This window comes from Lates calcarifer, linkage group LG5 (genome assembly GCF_001640805.2).
Source record: "Lates calcarifer isolate ASB-BC8 linkage group LG5, TLL_Latcal_v3, whole genome shotgun sequence".
In the NCBI taxonomy this organism is placed as follows: domain Eukaryota; kingdom Metazoa; phylum Chordata; class Actinopteri; family Centropomidae; genus Lates; species Lates calcarifer.
The window spans coordinates 4792105-4812233 of NC_066837.1; the positions used below are offsets into that span (position 1 = coordinate 4792105).

The following is a 20129-nucleotide window of genomic DNA, read 5'->3' on the forward strand; positions in this document are numbered from 1 at the left end:
AACTCAAAGTAAATCATTTACATTTCAAACAAAACCTTTTAAATACAAGTCAGAGTTACAGGGTTGTTAGAATAAGTGATTTACTGAGTAGCTGTAAAGTGTCTCAAAGTTTTGTCAGACTGAGACAAGAGGTGAGATGTCACTTCATCTGTCTACTCATTGGTAAAAGTGCAACTCATCCTTTCACAGGTGAAAACCACAAGAATTACTCTTGTGAGTTTCTTCCTGTGTCACATGACACACTAATCCAAAAAAAGTTTTAAAACTAATATTAGCTGACAAACTTTTGATATTGTAAGTACTCTGTGATTGTGACAATCTTGCCATGTGTTCAGTCCATCTCCAAGAACACTGTTCCCATCTGGAAAGAAAAAACAAACACATACAATATGTATATTTTGCATCCAGCTGACAGAATGTCTGAGCTATGTCACAACATTATACAGCTCTGTCATTGGCATAGAAATCTATTTGAATCGACAACAATCTTGCAGCAATACAGCAATAAATTATATTATATATTAGTATGTTAGGGACACGTAAGGTCACCAAATGTGGAACTATAAAAATGTTACAGGTATACAAAACAGAACAGCACAATTGATCAAAATTCTTGGGTTGGCAAAAATAGTATTTTTTGCTCGCTTGGTTGAGAACCCTAAAGATGTCACTATGACGACATGAGGATCATCTGTGCTGAGACTTGGAAATATTTAACAGAAAGCCTGTTATACAAATCGTGGTCGTGACTGAGTGTAAAAGTCTGCTCTTGACCTTAGAAAAAATATAAGTTAAAATAATACTGAGGCAGGATCAACTAACTAGCTTTTTCCTGAGCTCTCAGCTCTTCATCAGCAGATGCTACTTGTGGCATTATGGGAAATGTAGGATTTGTTTGACCCATGTTAGCTCGTATCAACCTCTGCTGCTTCGATTCTTTTAACCCATCTCCTGTGAAATATTCTACCAAAGTCATTAAAATTTTTGAGGACCTTCTTTATTTAATGACGAAAAGAAAATAAATAAAACTTACGGTGTTTAAATCTGCATTGGGAGCGGTCACTGTATGGGACTGTCAGAATCGTCAGAAATGATCAGCAACTCATTAGCATCCACATGCCTGGCAAAGTCTCCTGTCTGCAGTAGCTGGGGCAAAACAACCTGACACACCCCGCTCACTGGGAAGCTGACTGGGCTGGACTGAGGAGGCGGAGGAGGAAGTGGAGGACTTTTGGTATCCAACCCAAAGCTCCAGCGCTGAAATGAGCGTTTGTATTTTGCAACAGCTGCTGCAAGGAGCTCCTGGGAAACTGTGAGAGGCTGCTCTTGAGCCAGCGCTTGATCAGCAAGGAGATCCAGAAGTGACTGAGTCGGAGCAGATGTGGCATTGACCAGAGGTTCATCTGACTCTGCAGGCGTAGAGGGATGAGCGTCCACCGTCACCCCTCCTTTTTTACCCTCTACCTTTTTCAGGGCAGTGGATTCCTTCCCCACAGCACCAAGTGACATAGAACTGGAAATATCTGAGCCTTCAATAAAGACATCATCTGTCTCTTGGGGGAGCTCTCCTTTCAGTGGTGGAGCATCTGACACTGTGGAAGCACCACTGATGGAGGACTGCTTCTTATCAGCTTTGGCTTTCTTTACTCTGAGCACACATAACATAGGTTAAGTGATGTTTGATACGCTGTCAAAAATCGGACATTTCAGAACTTCTGGTGGAACTTTAAACTATATTTAGAGTTCATGCTAGCTACAAAATTAAACTTGCAGCTTAAACTCAACTGATTATTGCACTTACGGTAATGACGTGAGGAGGCCTAATATTTTCCTGCTCTCCCTTATCAGTACCCTAAAAAATGTAAACAAAGGACATGTCTGTATGTACAAGGAAGCGAAAAGTCTTTTAAAAGCATGAAAAACATTGTATGACTTAAGGTATATGTGAGTTTACAGCAGTATCTCATACATCACAGACCTGGATTGCATCCATCCTTTTGGCCAAAGTGGTTTGACCTCACTGTCCAGTAATGTCTTGAGGTACTCCTCTGTCTCCTGGCTCCCTTTCCTTTCCTTTTTATATCTGTCCATTCTTGGCCTTAACAGTTGGCACAAGCATTCCCTGCATGAGAGGAAACATAACCAAATTTACACAAGAGAAAAAGCTACAGGTTACATTTTTATAGCAAAAACAGAAAACAGGCTACTCTATTTCCAGATTCTGTCTTGTTTGTTTGAAATGTTCAATCTACTGATCTTTATTATATCTGACCTGATTTCTTCGTTCCATTTGAACAACTTCTTAGGACCTCCTCTTTTCCCACCCTTCTCCTCCACATTGTCCTCTGGGCCAGCATTTACATTCCTCTCCTCTGTTGCCCTGACATGGACATAGGTTTTCTGTGTTTGTTGGTTTTTAAGTAGGAATTGTTTAATAAATGCTATGTATCTAAAAAACTTTAATAGTGTGATTAAGAAAGATTTTCCTCTCACTCATCACCCAACAATATTTGCTAATGGACTTACTTTGAAGCCTTGACTTGTTCATATGTTTGGCAGTTTGCCAGGTAACACGCAATCTGTTCAGGCATAACTTTGCCGATGGCCTCCTTCAGTTTCTGCACAGGATCCTCCACATCAGTGGGTTCCTCCTTGTCGGTGTCAGGTTCAAGAAGTCACATACAAATATAATGCAGCCTGTTTTATCTGTAGCAGAAATACAACTCAAACATTAAGCACACTCACCTGGTGTGTGAGTAACAGTTTCTTTGCACGTTTGAGGAGTGTGTCTCTGCTGCAGGGCAGGAAAGACGACAGGTGTGTGTACACCTTGGAGCGCAACTGACTGCTCTGTTCCCGACACTGCAGCTCAATACTGGACCAAGACAGTTAGAGAGATGAACTATGCACTTAAACACCATGTTCAACATCACTATGGACGGCTAAAGCAAAGAACTCAAAGCCTGACTATAACCCAGACAGGTCAGATTTATACATGAGAGTAGAACAGTTCTTCAAGTGATCACAGGGTTGGTGATTTAATCCACAGCTCTACCTAACTCTGTGTTGAAGTGTCCTCAAGCAAAACAGAATCACTGAAGTATGAATGTGTGTGGGTATGTGAGTGTATTATTAAGCTTTGCACTGTTTTAAGTTTAAAGATGCTAATATAAACACAATCTATTACCCAGGACATCTGATTTATGACTGCAGAGTCAGTATTCATACAAACAAGGCCAGGAATCTGCAGCCATGCTGGCAGCTCTCTGAGGATGTACTTATGTAAATGCAACATCAGCATGACAATGCTAAGATGCTGATGTTTAGCAGGTATGACATTTAGCTTATTCATTATCTTAGCTTAGTGTGCAAGCATGTTAATGTCAGTTTTTCAGGTATTTGTTCATAATCAAAAGTACTGGATACATTTTTGACCTGATGAGGGCACCAGATTAGAAGCTAAGGGATAAGCAAAGTGAGCAGGCCATACAAAACAATCAGCTGACATTATCCTGGGGTGTACAGGACTCTAATATTAAAGTATCTTGCCTTCTAAATGTTGCTGAATCTACAACAGGTCTGGATTCTGATGTTGCAGTATAAACTGCTTCGTGACAGAAATCTAAACACCACATGCTTCGTGCATTTTACAGTTGATTGGGGTTTTAAAAAGGCTTCCAGTTTGCTCCTGGCTTAACACAATATTTGCTTTTTCTGTGTGGTTGGATTACTCACTCTAACAGGATTGAGTTGATTTCTGGAGTGAAGAACTTGAGTTTTGACTCTCCCTCTGAGGTTTTGGCAGCCTGAAAAATTTGTGTACATCTAATATGCAGCCATCCTGCATTCATCCATTTACAGTTGATGCTATTTAACAACACATGCACATAGAAATACTGATATCAGCATACATAAATAACCAAATTTAACCTTACCGCCATGAGTTTTCTAATGCCGTCTTCCAGTCCTGGGGTAAGTCCCTCTGGCAGGGGGGCACACTGATGTGGTGGAGTAGAACTGGCTTCTGACAGGAGCTGGATTTGATCTGGGTGAGTCTTTGGCTCCAAATAAGTCTTTTGAGGTTGTGTTTGAGCAAGAACAACATTTATCTGGGTAGGAGTATTTGTTTTGGGTTGGAAAAGCTGCGTCTCTGTGGCAGGTTGAGGAAAAGACTTTGGTGATGAAGTCTCGTCACTGACATCTAATAAAGAGTCCAAATCGATATCAAAATCCACTGTGCTGGCTGCCTGGATAAGAGCGTGATCATTGGTTGATCCAATTAAACTGAGGAGGGGGTCGGTCAGTCCTGAGCCTCCACCGCCGGCTGCATCTGCCGGGCACAGAGGGATTGTGGGTAAACCCATGATCCCTGCTGCCCTCTGATTTGCTTTCTCCATTTTCTGTCGTTCCTTCTCCTTCTCTCTTTGAAACTTCTTCAGCATGCTTGTGACACTTAATGTGCCAACCGCCTTCTTCTTCTTTTTCTTCTTCGTCTCATCATTTGGTCCAATTTCAGACAAAGTGCTGCGAGATCATTATGCTTATGAGAGAATTGTTTTGGGACTCATTAAATCAAATGTTCTGGTATCAGCATCAAAATAGCTCCAAGGATCACTTTGGTCAGCCTCACCTTGACTTAGGATCCATGTTGTTTTTCACCTCTTCACCTGCTGTGCAATGCTTCTTCTTTGGCTTATCTTGTCCACCATTGAGTTTACGTTTCTACAAATGTATGTTTGAAGGCGTTATGTCTTATAAGACATGGTTCAGAAGTCTTTCTCCATGTTGTGTCTGACAAAAGTATGGATAGGATTCCTACAAACTGTGGCTCTGAATACGCCACTGAAACTCCCACAATAACACAAACAAACTCATCGATCAAGGCAGCGTTATTCCAGAAACTCCCATGTTCTGCAACGTAAATGTACTGTTTTTGTCAGTGGAGTCTGGTTAAACAAAAAGGATTTCACTCTTAAATAAAAAGGTCTGTCTCTGTAGGAATCCTATCCACAATGTTGACACTAATGGTAACAATCTGATCTGACATCTAAAAACATGGGAAACTGAGGCCTACGTTAAAAATAGTGGAGCCATCCCCTTACATTAAAGTCTGTCTTTGAGATGGACAAAACAATATACTACACTACAATCCTTCACATTGATGCAGTACTCACTTTTGAGGGCTCAAGCGTTTTCTCTTCTGTTGTGAGATCCTCAGTCTCAGTGTCAGAAGCCTGGCGGAACTGGAGCACGCCCGAGTTTACATAGAATCCACCAAATTTAGTTGTGATGGAGGCTGGAACAAATTCATCATACTACAGAGACCAGTCAGGAGCAAAATAAAATAGTTTTTATTAGTAAGAAAGAGAACAGCCAAAGAAAGCATGTGGACAGATTGACTGGCCACTAAATGTCACAAATTTTAAGGGAAACAAACAGATCGACCACATTTCTGAGCAAAGGTGAGTGCGGTAAACAAATTCATACAGTATATTAAGGTCCTCAAAGATGAAGAAGAATTATGACTTGATAACAATTCTGGAGAAAATCAAATGTGTGACTTAACACTGGACTCACAGCCTCAGAGTTGTCGATGAAAGAATCCTCTTCATCATAACCGAATCCAATATCAATCAAGTCCTGAATACGATCCTTCTTTTTCTTGGGTTTGCCGCCCTGCAATGACAGAATGCAGAGAATGACACCATTTTGATGAAGACTTTTTGTTCAGAGAGATTTTAAACAATATAAAATTTACACTGTCCAACTGTCCAAGGAGGATTGTTGGTGAAATCTGTTGGTATTTACGAGTGGTTAAGGTTTTCAGAAAAGCTACTCACATATTTTTCCTCCAACTTCTTTGCAAGGGCAGCGACCTCATCGTTCTCTCGCTTTTCTTCCTCTTCAAATTTGCTCAGTGGGCCTTTGTCTTCTGTGTGGTTGATCTACAAAAGGTTAAGTCTCATATCAATCATACATTTTACACAAAAGTAAGTATTTCTGCATCTTAGAATAACAAATTTAGCTCAGCATGAAAGACTTCCTTGTGAGATGTTTGTGAATGTCGCTCTTTGGACAGTTCTTGAAATGATTAAGGCCATTATTGTAGTGATATCATGTTAAAACAGTTTGGAAAAAAGGTTGAAACTCTTAAATAAAGGCTGAAATACTCAGTCAGACAGGGCATGAACAAAACAAAATAACTAAAATAATGACAAACCAATCACAGCTTGTGTTACTTTATGATCAACTATGATATTGATGAGACATGCGCATAAGAAAAAAGAAATATACAAGTGTATCTCAACATGGTTACAGCTTTAACCAACATGTTTTCCGTAGCCCAAATTACCTTTTAAAGAAACGTTTTCTCAGCAGAAGTCAGAATAAAACCCCACCTTGTTGTCAATAAGTTGACTGTAACTGAACTCTGGGAAGCTCCGCTCATTGGGCTCAAATAATGTGAGGACCAGTCGGACTGTGTCGGTGTCAGCGGGTCGGTCTGTGCAGTTTTCTTTCCCCTGCTGAGCACCTGTTGAAGACTTCTGGGCCGGAGTCGGCGGCGGGTCAGAGGAGGAAGGTACATCACAGAACAGGGTGGTTAACTGAACTCTCCGGGACTCAGCCATCACAACGGATAACACACAGCACAGGCGCTCTCTGCGGTTTGGTTTGAACGAGACAGGAAGAGTCTAATTAAGTAGGAAAATAGATGCAGGTGTGCTCAGGTGTGTCACTGACCACAGCCAATCCCCTTCAAGACACTGCGGAGTATCTGTCAACGAATCTAGCTTTAAAAATGTCCGTGTTTTTTCCTCCTGGGTTGAAAGAGCGAAAAGAAAATAGGTGTTTTACCTTCACTCACCAAAGGAACAGTTTGACGTTCAGAGAAATCCTTAATTGCTTTCCGAGTCAGTCTGTCCCATAAGGTTAGCTAAGCGGTTAGCTTACTAGCTTAGTTAACATTAAGAACATCTGCCTCCTTGCACCCCAAAATCTAACTAATGATTTACATGTTGTTTGTTTAATCCAAACTGAAAAAAACGACATGCATTTTCTTGGCATGATGACATCCGCTGGTTGCCTGGCAACTGCTCAGTGTCAAGAATAATTTGGCACTTAACTTCCATAAAAATGGCGAAATGTTTGTTTGTTTTTACAACTTAATGTTAAAGAAAATTAAACACATGGGATATAACCCGTTTATTAGAGACCGGACTTCAAATGTGCTAAGAGATGGATTTTGTTACCTTTGAATAGAGCCAGACTGTTACTCTGTTTCTAGGCTTTATGCTAAGCTAAGATAACGGACAGATAGTTAGACCACTTCACCTTTTGCACATTTTGTGTTGTAAATTTCATTGTAAATGGATAAAATAGCCATTTTGCCCATCAGTCTACACTGAATAACCCAACTGAAAACATGTTTTTAGAATTGTTTTAGCATGTGTTCAAAAATCAAAAAGTATTCAGACCCCTTAACTCTGTACTTTGTAAAAGCCACTTCGACAGAAATTACAGCTTTGAGTCTTCTTGAGTAAATCTGTGCAATCTTTGCACACTTGGATTTGGGCAGTTTATCCCATTTTTCAAAGCAGTAGCTTCCCCTCAAGTTCTGTTAGACTGAATGGGAAGTGTCTGTGAACTGCCATCTACATGTACCTGCCTCTACAGATGTTCTTTGGGTTTTAAGTTTGGGCTTTGGCTCAGCTGTTCAAGGACAATCAGAGACTTGTCCTGACCTCCAGTATTCAGGTTATTGTTGTGCTGAAAGGTGAACTGCCATCCCAGTCTCAGGTCATGTGCACTTTATTCAAGGACATTCATCCCTCCCTCAGTTCTGACCAGTTTCTGGATCTCTGTGCAGAATATAATGAAGGATTGTGGCAAAATAAGCAAACGGACTAACTTTTTTCTGTATATCAGTCAGTGCATATGTTCTTTTTATGTATTTAATGATAGCAGTAGTGAGATAGTGAGTAAAATGAATTGCTGTGGTGTTTTGAATGAGAAAAATCTTTGCCTCTGATTCATACTTGCCAATTGTCCATGACTGCAGGGGCATACAGATTTGTGTGCTATAGGCAGAGAGATGCAGACTGGCACAAAAACCTGTTCAGAGACCTGCCCAGTGCCTTGTCCACCACAAGGGGGCGCTGGAGGCCCATGAGGATCAGCAGACATTCTGTAAGTGAAAATGCTTTAAGATATTTTTAGGGACAGTTTATCTTAGATTGATTATGAACTCCTCAGCACATATATACTCAGTATGCCCATATTTTATTTAACAATGAAACAGTTTGTAATTTAATTTACATTTTAATTAATGTGATTTAATTTCAGAAAACTGAGAGTCTTATATCAGCTTTATTATATATTTCATTCCACATGATGAAACTTGCTGTACATTTTAAGCTGTTATAAAATCGTTACAGGCCTAATTCCTCCTTGATTTATTTAACTAATCTTTTAATTTATTTTATCAGCATATACTTCATAGTCAGTTCACAACATACAAAACTGAAACATAACACATAATTGATTAATTTGGGAGCAACTTGCAGAGTGTCATCATGTCATCTAAGGTGAAGCCCTGACAGCAGTGTGTTTGTTACAGCAGGGTTTTTTTGAGGGTCAAACAGACAATCAAATCTACACAGTTGTGTGTAAATCCTGGTCTTTTTCATGTAGCGTGCACTCAGCCCACAGTGAATTGACTTTGACAATTACAATAACGGGATAATTGCAATCTGTCACCATACATTCGTGTTAGCATATCACAAAATAACCAATCCGGGCGTGATTCACTCAGTCCACACACATGTCCCTGATCTGCATAACACACACTGCACCCCGCTTTGTAATTATAAATGAATTTCACGGTGCAAGGCTTTTAATGCAAATAATATGGATCTTTTTTTTTCACCCTCCCTGACCAACAGAAGTGAGTGTGAGTGTGTGTGTGTGTGTGACAGAGAGAGAGGGAGGATCAGATTGCAGCCAAGCTTTGTTTGACTAGCCTCCCCTCTCAAACGAGTTAATGGGATGGAAGTTATTTGCCACCCTGAGCTCACGATGCGAGGTCGAACAGAAGCGTTGAATCAAAAAAAAAAAAAAAAAGAAAGAAAAGGCGTCAATAAATGTGCTGGAGACAATGAACTAAAATACACACAAGCAGAATGAAGACAGACAGATGGAGCCTCAGTCTCTCTCTCTCTCTCTCTCTCTCTCTCCCTGTGTGTGTGTGTGTGTGTGTGTGTGTGTGTGGTTGGTGACAGGGACCCCATCAGTGCAGGATCAGAGTGGGGAAATTGGAGGACAATGTTGGAAGAGGGGTGTGGGGGATAATTTAAACCGATTGGGGAGGCGGTGTCCCAGAGGTGCATAATTCACTCATTCATTAACTAGACCAAACAGGAGCCAATATTAATTAACTCGTTCCTCGTGCCGAGACGCCCCGAGAAGCTTGTGCTTTGTTGTCAATTGGCCACAGCAGTTCTTGGAAGTGAAGGCTTTAAAAATCAGAGGTGATGGGCCAGAGGGTGAAGGAGGGTGTTAAAACTGGAGTCATTGTGTGCCTGATTGTAGTTTTAAAGCTTTTGAATAGATAAATAAAAATAATCATTGGTGGGAAGTAACTAAGTACATTTGTCCTCAAGCAGTTAACCTCTGTTAATATTGTACTTTTTATTCATTTATTTGACAGCAACAGTTAGTTCAGATATGAAGACAAAACAAGATATGATGCATTTTTATTTTGCATTTATCAAACAATCCATCAGATTAGATCCAGTGTGCTGCTTAAATTAATGCATCAACAATAATAATAATGTACAGTATTACAGTAATACTTTGAAAAGGCGCTTATCTGACCTTTAACAGATAAGCGGTATAGATAATGTATGGGTGGAGGGATGTATTACTTCTTTTACATCAGTAAAGGAGTTCTTTGTGTACTTATTTTACCACTTAAGCTATGTCTACAAAGACTTCTCATAATAATAATAACCACCATCATCACCATCTTCAGTGGAGAGTAACCCGGTACATTTGTACATGAACTGTGTCTCTGTTATTTTATGTTATGTTATGTTTATTAGTGATGAAAGTAACTAAGTACATTTACTCAGGTACTTTAGTTAAGGACAGTTCTGAGCAACTCTATTTCATGCTACTTTATACTTCTACTTTTAATATTACACTAGTTATTTAACAGTTATAGTTAGATAATTAATCAGACAGCATAATAATAGAAAAAAGCTCCATCTTGCTACATACACATTTATGCACCAATAATAATAATAATAATAATAATAATAATAATAATAAAAACACACAAAAAACACAAATTAGCAATTGTGTAGAATGAGTACTATACTTTTGACACAGTACATTTTTCTGATAATACTTTTGTACTGTTACTTCAGTAAATGTTTGGGATCTTTACTTGAAACAACTTTAACATCGTGGCACTGCTGCTGTTATTGATCTGAGTCCTACCAAAGTCAACAGACACACACACACATAGACAGATCATCCTGAGGAACTCCTCCTTCTCCTCTCCTCCACTGGGGGGCGCTCTTCCACTGACTCTCACTCTGCTGTCAGGCCCTGCTAACTTTGATTAAGGTTTAAATTGGCTGAATTTAATGAACGTTGCCTAATTAGGCAGGATAACAGCTTTAATTGATAAGTAATTATCTGCCACAAATTGTTATTAATTCTCCAGCTCTGTCTGATAGTGTACTGACTCTAAACCCTCCTTTACCCCCCCCCTTCCCCTCCTCCCCCACTCCCCCCATCCCTCCTCCCCTGCAGCATTTTGTATTTATGTAAACAAGCAGTTGTAAACAATTAGGCATATGTTAGGATGGGATATTCTGGAGGGTATCATCAGGCTGTGCTTGGTGGACTGGCAGTTTATGTGAAATTATTTGCTCTTGCTGACTGATATCTTTGAGCATTAATTGCTTAAACTGTCCTGTCATTTTGGCTGTGTGCCACTGTCTGCATGCTGCCATAAAAAAACACAAGAAATAAAAAAGTGTCTGTTTTTTTTAACCATTAAGAGAATTGAACTTTAATTTTAGAGTAAAAGAGAAAGTGCTTTGAGAGCTGCCATCTCATTTTTGAGTCACTTGAGCATCTTGCACCTCAAGAATCAAGAGGCATAGCAATCTGGGGTTCACTGTGTGTTGCCAGGTGTACATCCTGGCTGTGGATGGGGGCTAAAACCTTTTTCACAAGCTCTTCTGCCAAGGTTCTTTTGAAAGTCTGTGGAGACTCACAAACACAGAGGTTCTAATTCAGAGATGCAGAGGCCCAGGTCTTTGGAAAATAATGGAAACTCAGAATCACATGGCTGTGGCAGGGTCACTGAAGAGCTGACTTAAAGTCATTTACTCAGCTTAGGTCCATGTTTTATCATCCTGTTTGAGCTGCCCACGACTTGACACTTTTTAAACTAGTGCTATCCCTTGCTATGTGCTATTGTTTCCTCATGTGATCATTATACTGTATCCAGCTTAATATTGAGGGTCCTTGTGTAATCCAAATGTGTTTTAGATTAAATATATTTAAATATTAAGGAAACTCAGATGGTGTTTACACTGCAAATTGAAATGATGGGGTTAGGAGACATGAGGGCCCTGGTGAGGTGAGAAAACAAAGTATGAAGCAAGTGCACCAAAGAAAACACCTCTGTTTCAAATAGCATCGGTTCTTTTCATTTCAGTGCACGCAGGCCATTCAAGCTGAGCTATTCATTAAAGTGATTTAAATGAGATGTGCATGAACTTGCTTCCTAATTAAAACATCTTTCTTGGTTTACAGAGCAGCTTTAAGCTGAGCTCTTTGGGGGGAAAGGAGGGGAGGGAGGGAGGTGACTTTCTCCTCCTTCCATCCACCCCTCCACCGTTTCTCTCCTAGCAGATGGTTTTGTTGGGCTCCAATAGCCAGCCAGTGGCCAAATAGGCTGATCCATTCTTCGTCTATATACCCATCAGATCTGGGCATTTGTTTCCAACCCCCCCCTCCCCCTCCTCCTTCCTCCCCTCCACACACACAGGCGCACTCCAGATGATCAAGAGATGCACAGAAAAGTATTGATTGGACCACTAAGATGTATACACAAATACTTGAAGCCAGTGCATAAAAAATTGGCGTCACCATTTCTAAAATTATATTATTACGATATTTTGAAAATGTTCATTTGCATAGCGGATTTCCCTGCGGAGTAGGGGGGTTAATTAGGTCTATTTCCGTGCAGCTTGTGCCAAGACAGCCAAGAAAAAAAGGGGGGTGGGGGGGTGGGGGGTAGGCAGGAGAAAAAGAGAAAGAAAGGGAGAGAGAGGGGGAGATCGGACTCGCTGATAACAATTAAAATGGCATTTTGGACTCTTTCAAGCATTGAAAATTTTTGGCATATTAAGCACGTTTTAGGAAAAGGTGATAAGTCAGTTTTAATTGAAATGGAATTATTGCTCCAGAGGAAGTTTGGCTTTGGTTACATTCATTTTTATATATATATATATATATATATATATATATATATATATATATATATATATATATATATATATATATATGTGTGTGTGTGTGTGTGTGTGTGTGTGTGTGTGTGTGTGTGTGTGTATGTACAGGGAGGATTTGGGTGACGCAGATTTTGAAAGACATCGTGTTTAATCTATCAAACAGGAGGTGATTTAAAGAAAAGAACTTTCAACTCAGATGCTATTTGCATTTCCCCCAAATATTCTATCAGAGGCACAATTACACTCATAATTAGATGGAGGAAAAGTTTTTAATTGCGTGGAGAGAAAGAGCTAAAATGCACTCGCCTGGAAATGGTTCTTTCCCACTCTAAATTATCAAAGCTTCCATTATGTGTCAGGAAAAAGATTTGTGGAAAAAAGCAAAACATCAATACATTAAAGCCCTTCACTTTTAATTGGAATCGCATCTAGTTTCCTGATTTAAGGCAGCACAAAGCGCACTGCAGGATCAAAAACCAGCCTCCCAACAATTAATTTAGATTAGACTCTTAATTATCAACCAATCGACTAAATAATGACTTACTTCATTTCAGATGGTTAAAAATTAACTTGCGCTCAGTAATTGAGTAATTAACTCTCCACTGCTTCACCTTAGTTTGCTAATTAAAAAATAAATATGACTTGATTCCACCTCTCAAGAGGCATGTTGGGAGTTTTGTGGCTCAAAAGAGATTCTTACTTTGAACTGTAACCTACATGGTCATGGTTTGATTTTTTCTCAGTGAGCCATGTTTAGAAAAAAATGAAATAAAACAAAACCAAACAAAAAAAGGCTTCTTGGGCCTGTGGGAAGATTATTCTGACTGTTGAGGCTTGTGTTTCCATGTCCCTGGTAAAGTACAGCATGTTAACTGATCACTCTACCTTGTTCCTGCCCAGGCTGGACTTTTTCTGGATGCATACAGGCAGTCTTGCTAAAAACATACCTGCAATGAAGCTTGAAATGAGCTCCAAAATAAATATCATAACCATATGAACTCTTAAAAACACTGGTTTCCCAAACCATGTCTCAAATTGACCTTGAAGCAAGATTAAAATGTATTTATTTTGGGAGCTTATTTGCTAATGGTTGGTCACAAGTGTAGCTTTGAGTTTTTAGACATGTGTAATCTGGTCACAGTGGCGGGCTGTAAACATGAGAGAGGTTATGATTGGAAGGTTTCTGGTTTGGATGGGTGAGGGAGTACAAGACTAAAACTCACCCCTCCCTCATTATCCACAGTTAGGATGCTTTTGAGCAAAGATTAACACCGTCGACAAAACCAGTGGAGCTGCTCAGTGACCAACAGTGTGAAAATTTACTGCACAGTCTCTGAAAACACACTCGTGTATCTGTGGCCTATCCTGGTGTAGGCCATAACTGGTAAATGACTGACAACTGGCTCTGTGGATCATCTAACGAGACTCTGTGCAGCTCTGTGAGGCTGTACTTAATCAACTAAATGCCAACATCAGTTTGTTAATACTCTCACCATGACAATGCCGACAGACGTCGTCATTCTTAAAGCCATGCTGTTAGCTGAAAACTTAAAGACTTAGAGTGACGATGAGAAAATAATTATGTTAGTTCAGTTTGCCACCTTTCAGGGTGATGGTGACATCTAGTGGCCCACAGAGTCCAGGAGCACCTGATGTCAAACTTGTACCAAACATGTTTGAAAACTCTGATTATTTTTCTAACCAGACAGTTAAGACAGTCTCAGTGCTTTATGGTTAGCTATTAATTATAATCATTAATTGGCAGAATGAAGGATTAGCTTATACGGTTAGCCTAGCTACTTACGTCTCCTTATACTGTGTCCTCACCTTTTGCTCATACACTCTTAACTGTTGTTAAAAAGTCTCAATGTCTTGTTGTTTTTGAGACTTTTTTTCTACTATATGTTGAGTCATTGTAAACATAGTGCTTGGATAGACAATGGAACACAGACTCACGTCCTCCTAGAGAATATAATACACTCTGCACGTGTTAGGCTTAATATGTCCCTTTTGGATCTCAACAATGCAAACAGTTTATTTACACATTAATCATAGATAATGGAATAAGACACAAATAGACTATTAGTGAGATTATGAGGAGTATGTCACCTGGATGCTGTATGTGATGTTTGGTACAGTACCAACATCAACATGGTTTAGTTATAGTCCCAGAAAATAGCTGACTTCACTCAGACATCAGCTCAGAAAAGTGCTCTGTTCTGTATTTGGGGATTCCCTGTAACTCCACAGCCTCTGACATGCATCTTCACCAAATTAAAAATGATTATAAGTGTTTTTCTTCAAGATCAGCTTCCTCAGATCTTAGATGACAGCTTAGAAGCAGGCACCTCAGTGGGGACCAGTATTTTGTTTTGTATTTTTGCCTTTTTTTTCCTCAAGTGTGTCGACTACACAGAGACAGAGGAGAGAGGGGAGGGAGGGGGCTGGAGGCAAGGCAAGCCGAACCCTGGCCTGTATGTGAGTCGCCCATCTTATTATCAAGTTAATTAAAGCTAGCATCTGACAATGTCACTCGTGCCCAGCAAAAAAGGAGGAGGAAGGAAGAAAAGCGAATTTAAATGCTGCGGTCTCTTAGGACCTCGTGTCAAGGGCTGCTTTTCATCGAGCACTGCATGTGTTTGGCTCGAACAGCCACTGGGAAAGTGCAGGGAGGGGGGCTTTAAAAAAAAAAGAAAAAAAAAAGAAGAGCTTTTATAAGGAAATGACAAAAAGGCGCTGGATTTTGATGTTCAAAAATGGCAGCAAGAAAATAAATACACATCAGAAAAAGCAGCAACGAAATAAAAAGGGAATAGAGAGAGCAAAAGAGAGAGATAGAGACGGGGTGACATCAAAAGCGCCTCTCAAGCCGTTCAAAGTTGCACTAAGATTGAGGAAAGGGTTTATAACAGCCTGACGACCAGCCAACATTAAAGAGTCCATTTAAAAACTAGACATTGAAATGCAGAAAGCCTGCTCGTGTGTGGACTCGGGGTCAAGTAACGGAGGGATTATATGGTTCTTCATAATAATATTAATTAAACAATTTACATGCTAATAAGGTAACAATTATCGGAGCTTCTGGTGAAAGATTCAGGTTATTACAACACGCCAATCCCAGGGCTACGGGTCACAGGCAGAACAGCAGAGAGAAATCTCAACTCAAATTAACATTCTGTCAGCTCCAGAAATTGGATAAATAAAGTCGAATTAATTCACAGTAATGGAAGAGGGAGGGGGGAGGCACTTATTCAACCAGCTCTGATTACCATTCAGTATTCACCAGCACGCGGGTGGCTTTCTGTCAAGAAATTTAACACAAAATGAAGCAGTCACCGCCCCGGGCAAGATCTGGCCCCTACGACACCGTTTACAATTTATATGTATAATCTTTCTCTCTCTCTCTCTCTCTCTCTGTCTGTGTGTGTCTCTCTCTCTCTCTCCCATCGCTTCCCCTAAAGATGTCCACCTGGACATGCAGTTGCTCCTGGCCTGCACCATGATTGTAAATTTCAAAACCTTTCATTTTCCAATGCACACTTCAATTTGAGCACCATTTCCCCCGCATTAGACAAGACCCTTAACTCAACAGGATAACTGGAAATTATAATTGCAGTTATCTTCTCTGTTTTTAACCTCCACCATAGACAGACACCATTTACTGTTCAAATTTTCTTCATGGATTCAGTTTTTTACTAAAATGGCTGTGTTGCTTTCAGTAAATAAAACCCCCCCAAAAACAACAGATGCAAGTTTTACACTTATTTTCTGGAGGAGAGTCAACCAAAACCCATTTCAGTTTCATTTTACGGCAAATAAATTCTTCAGTTTAGCTATGCTAGTAAAGTGGCTCTAGGGATGCAATGTCCATCAGTCGGTCAGTCCAGCAAAATATTTCAAAATCTCTGGCATGAATTGGCACAACATATTCTCCAGACATCCATCATCTCCAGAGGATGAATTCTACTGACTTTGGTGATCCTCTGACTTTTCCTCAGGTGCCACCATGAGCTTTACATTAGTGGTTTTGAGTGAAATGTATTGACAACTATTGAACATATTGCCATGAAATATATGTTCCAGAGAGAATGAATTCTAATAACTTTGGTGATTAGCAATCAACAATTATAATAATCACTAATTACTAAAAAAATTAGCATAGTCATTCTGAGCATTTTAGCATGAAACATTAGCATTTAGCTTAACGCTCTGCTGTTTCTACAGCCTCACAGAGCTGCTACTGTGCCTCTGGACTCTTATGCTGAAATTCTGCATCTTTAAAGCTTGATGTAAACATCTCTATCAACTTATGCAGAGAGGGGTGTGATGTGACATGCAGACCTGCATGTCCAGCAAGTTGATTGGTTGATTCAACCCCTGTCAGGACGCAGGTTTGAACTACAGACATACATTCTAAGTATAAAATAAGTAGCCACTCAGCGTGTAAAGACACCTTGTGCACAATCGCATATGTGCAGCTCAGAGAAGTATAATTAGTCTTGTTTTTGAGTCAAAGCCTCTTTAATTAAAAAATACATGGCTATAAATGATGTGTTGATTTGCTAGTTAATTGTTTTTCTGTAAATGTATTTAGATAAAAATAATAAATCTTCTGCTGACATTTTTATTAACGTGACCTCTTTCTAATTTAAAGACGCAGTGATTTTCCTCCCTGAATGTTCTAGAGAAAAGTAAAACACGATAACAACAATAAGTTTATTTGACACAAAGTCCCACAGAAGAACTTATTGTGTAATGAAGTTAACTAAAGCGTCTTTGACTTTTCCAGAGTGCCCCCAGATGCCAGTCACATTGTCCAGTTCATCATTTTTTAGATTCAAAATTCTGTGACCCAACAGCCTAAATTATTCAACGTTATTACAATGGTTCTTCTAATTGGCCTTGTTTGCTCTTAAGTGTGAGTTTGTGCCTTTTTCTAAGGGATTATTATGGAGATTATTTTTTAGTTGTATGTCTATCGTCTATCTGCCATGCAGGCACCACAGGAAAAGTGCTGCAAGTTTTCTGTATCTGTACTTGATGGAACAACAACAGCGAACAAACTTATTACCATCAGGGCCTCCTGACTCCACATCCACGTATCCTTAAGTTAACTGCCTCCAGCCAAGCAAAGAATCAGCCTTATCAAGGTTGGCACCTTAGATTTGGAAATATTCCAGGAACATCCAAAGGGTTGTGTGTCCATTATGTGTTTTAACTTCATTTAAGGAGAGATGGTGTTAGAGAGACAATACAGAGTTCAAACCTCAAGTGTTAACAATAAAGGTAGAGCAGCAAGAGAAAAGGTCCAGAAACCCCACTGGACATAAGATTTGCTGAAGAATCTGTATCTGTCCTATATAGTACATCCACTCAAATGTACTGTGTTTATTATATGACATCAAAGGTTGACATATTTTGGCACCTTCTGGTAATCAAATTAAAACTGAACTTATTATTGAAAAGAACAGAGTAACAGTGTGTAGGAGGAGATGATGGATGGAAGATCTTATCTTCCAGTCTGTTTGACCTGATCAAACTTTTCTGATACACACAAGTTTTCTTGTTTGCAAACCAAACCTTTAACAAAACAGCTGTGTGTCATTAACTGTGTTTAACTGTACTTATAAGTTGTTATAATGAATTCATTGTTTCAGAGCAATGATTGACAGACTGGCCATATGTAGGTGTTGAATCCAAAGACCATAACTACCTTAACACCTTATAATGTAAAAATAGTGTCAAACTATAAATGAAGTGGGTGTAGGTTTAATCACCTTTGTGTGTCTATCATAATGTATTGAGCAAAATGTTGAATTAATAGCATTAATACATCATATACTGAGTTTATTATAAGTTCATTTGCACTTTTCTTTACCTCATTTCACTCTGCGGGAGTCAAAACCTGAAATACCTGCTGATAGCCACTGGGTGGACCGTTTATTTTGGGTCCCTGTTAGTTAACAACTGAGGTTTAATGTTCATTCTTGACCCTTGAAACAGCAGGTGACAAAACAGTGTCAGTTAAAGGCCAGTTTAGTAGCTTTTGTGGAGCTATGATCATCATCGGCAGCTGCAGTTTGCCCAGTTGTCATGCGATATAATCGAAAACTCCAGAACAGCTACTAAATAATCTTGAGGTAAAATTGTTTTGTCTTTGCCACTGTTTAAAAGATGAAGGATGAACACTGAAACTCAACATTTAAGCAAATGAACAAGAAGTATTTAAAGCACTCAGAGAGAGAGAAAAAAGGAAAATTTAAACATCTACAGTTTCATGATAACGGGACAAACTCCATCTGCTTATGTAGATTATATGATATTATTTAAGGATTCAGAGCTGCTAGATGAAGTAGTAGTTTGCTTTGTCATCACAGAGATGGCGATATACCAGGAGTTTCAGTTAATGTGATATAAATGTTAATGATATTAATTTTTACACGTTGTCTGTCTTTATTTTGTGTGCTTTGGAAAGTGCTATAATGTTATTTAATATTAATTAAAACTTGAAAAGCAGCCCAGTGCCTCGACATAAGCTGCAGGTTGTTCTTGTTATATTTTATTTTCATTTATTTGTTTCTTTTACATGATCTCCTTTACAGAAAACAGCAAAAATGTAGAGGTTAAAATGACTCCTACCTGAATAACAGACTCTAGACTATAAAGCCTCATGGCTACATTCATGCAAAAAGCCACCCAATATTGTCCTATAATGTTGCACGCACAGTTAAGGCTGACTGGAGTCACTTAGTATTGAATTCCTGAAACGTTGCATCATGTAGGATACAAGCCACTTTACAACTAAACATCAGTGTAAGCTGTTCAGGTGAAAAATCGAAATAATGATGCAGAGTTTTGGTAGGACGACTAACACATTGGATATGGAGTGTGTGTGTGTGTGTGTGTGTGTGTGTGTGTTTTTGCGGAGGGGAGGGAGGGGTTGAGGGGGAGGGTTGGGTGCCTGGGAGATGGAGAGAGGCTTGTAGTTTAAAATGCGATGTGACAGCTCAGGAAAACAGGGGATGATAAAGGCGCTGTTATTGGATCAATCTGGCCCTGAATGCCCCTGTAAAACACTTACACACACACACACAATGCAAGAGTGCACACACACGCACATGTGAAAGAGAAGACACAAGGATAAAGGAAAGGTATCATTGCTTCTTTGTCATTAATTGGTTTATCAATGGTTCATACATCATTCACTGATGCTTGATAGATCAGTTACAAACCATTAATAACAACAGCTTTTGGGTTGCCAGGTTGTGGAAAATCCTCCTCCATCATGACACTTTGCTAGCTCATGAAGGAAACCTCTTTAATGGACTGTTTGACCACTTATATTCTGGTTAAGGAATGTAGGACATCTGGACCAAAATCCACTCATAAAATGCTCACTACCGTTTACACCTGCAGACTTATTACAACACAACCATTTATTAACTTATACCTAAACATAGAGCTTAACTATAGATGTTTATCTGCATATAAAACTTAAAATAGTACATGTATAGAGAGAACAAAACAGTAAATGTGAAATGATGATGGTAACAGCTGTTTTATTATATCTTTAAGTGAAGAGATTCACATTCTGTT

The 20129-nt window shown here is 39.3% G+C and overlaps 1 protein-coding gene across 3 annotated transcripts; it reads right to left on the bottom strand.

Annotated features, from left to right (window-relative positions):
* Nucleotides 1-13: 13 nt before the first annotated feature.
* Nucleotides 14-7075, bottom strand: LOC108887200 (ubinuclein-1). Of its 3 annotated transcripts, none has more exons than XM_051070424.1 (15): nt 6866-7075; nt 6399-6660; nt 5841-5945; nt 5578-5676; nt 5175-5315; nt 4631-4722; nt 3936-4524; nt 3736-3806; nt 2746-2875; nt 2527-2648; nt 2273-2380; nt 1979-2122; nt 1802-1852; nt 1034-1648; nt 14-361 (listed from the first exon to the last, which is right to left on the bottom strand). In XM_051070424.1, the coding sequence occupies exons 2-14, from the start codon at nt 6627-6629 to the stop codon at nt 1060-1062; spliced, it is 2472 nt and encodes an 823-aa protein (XP_050926381.1). In that variant the 5' UTR covers nt 6630-6660; nt 6866-7075; the 3' UTR covers nt 14-361; nt 1034-1059. The 3 variants fall into 3 exon arrangements, with proteins under 3 accessions (XP_050926381.1, XP_018538003.1, XP_018538004.1); XM_018682487.2 differs by having other exon boundaries at nt 15-361; nt 2527-2651; XM_018682488.2 differs by having other exon boundaries at nt 15-361; nt 2527-2651; nt 6856-7075.
* Between the last annotated feature and the right edge of the window lie 13054 nt (nt 7076-20129).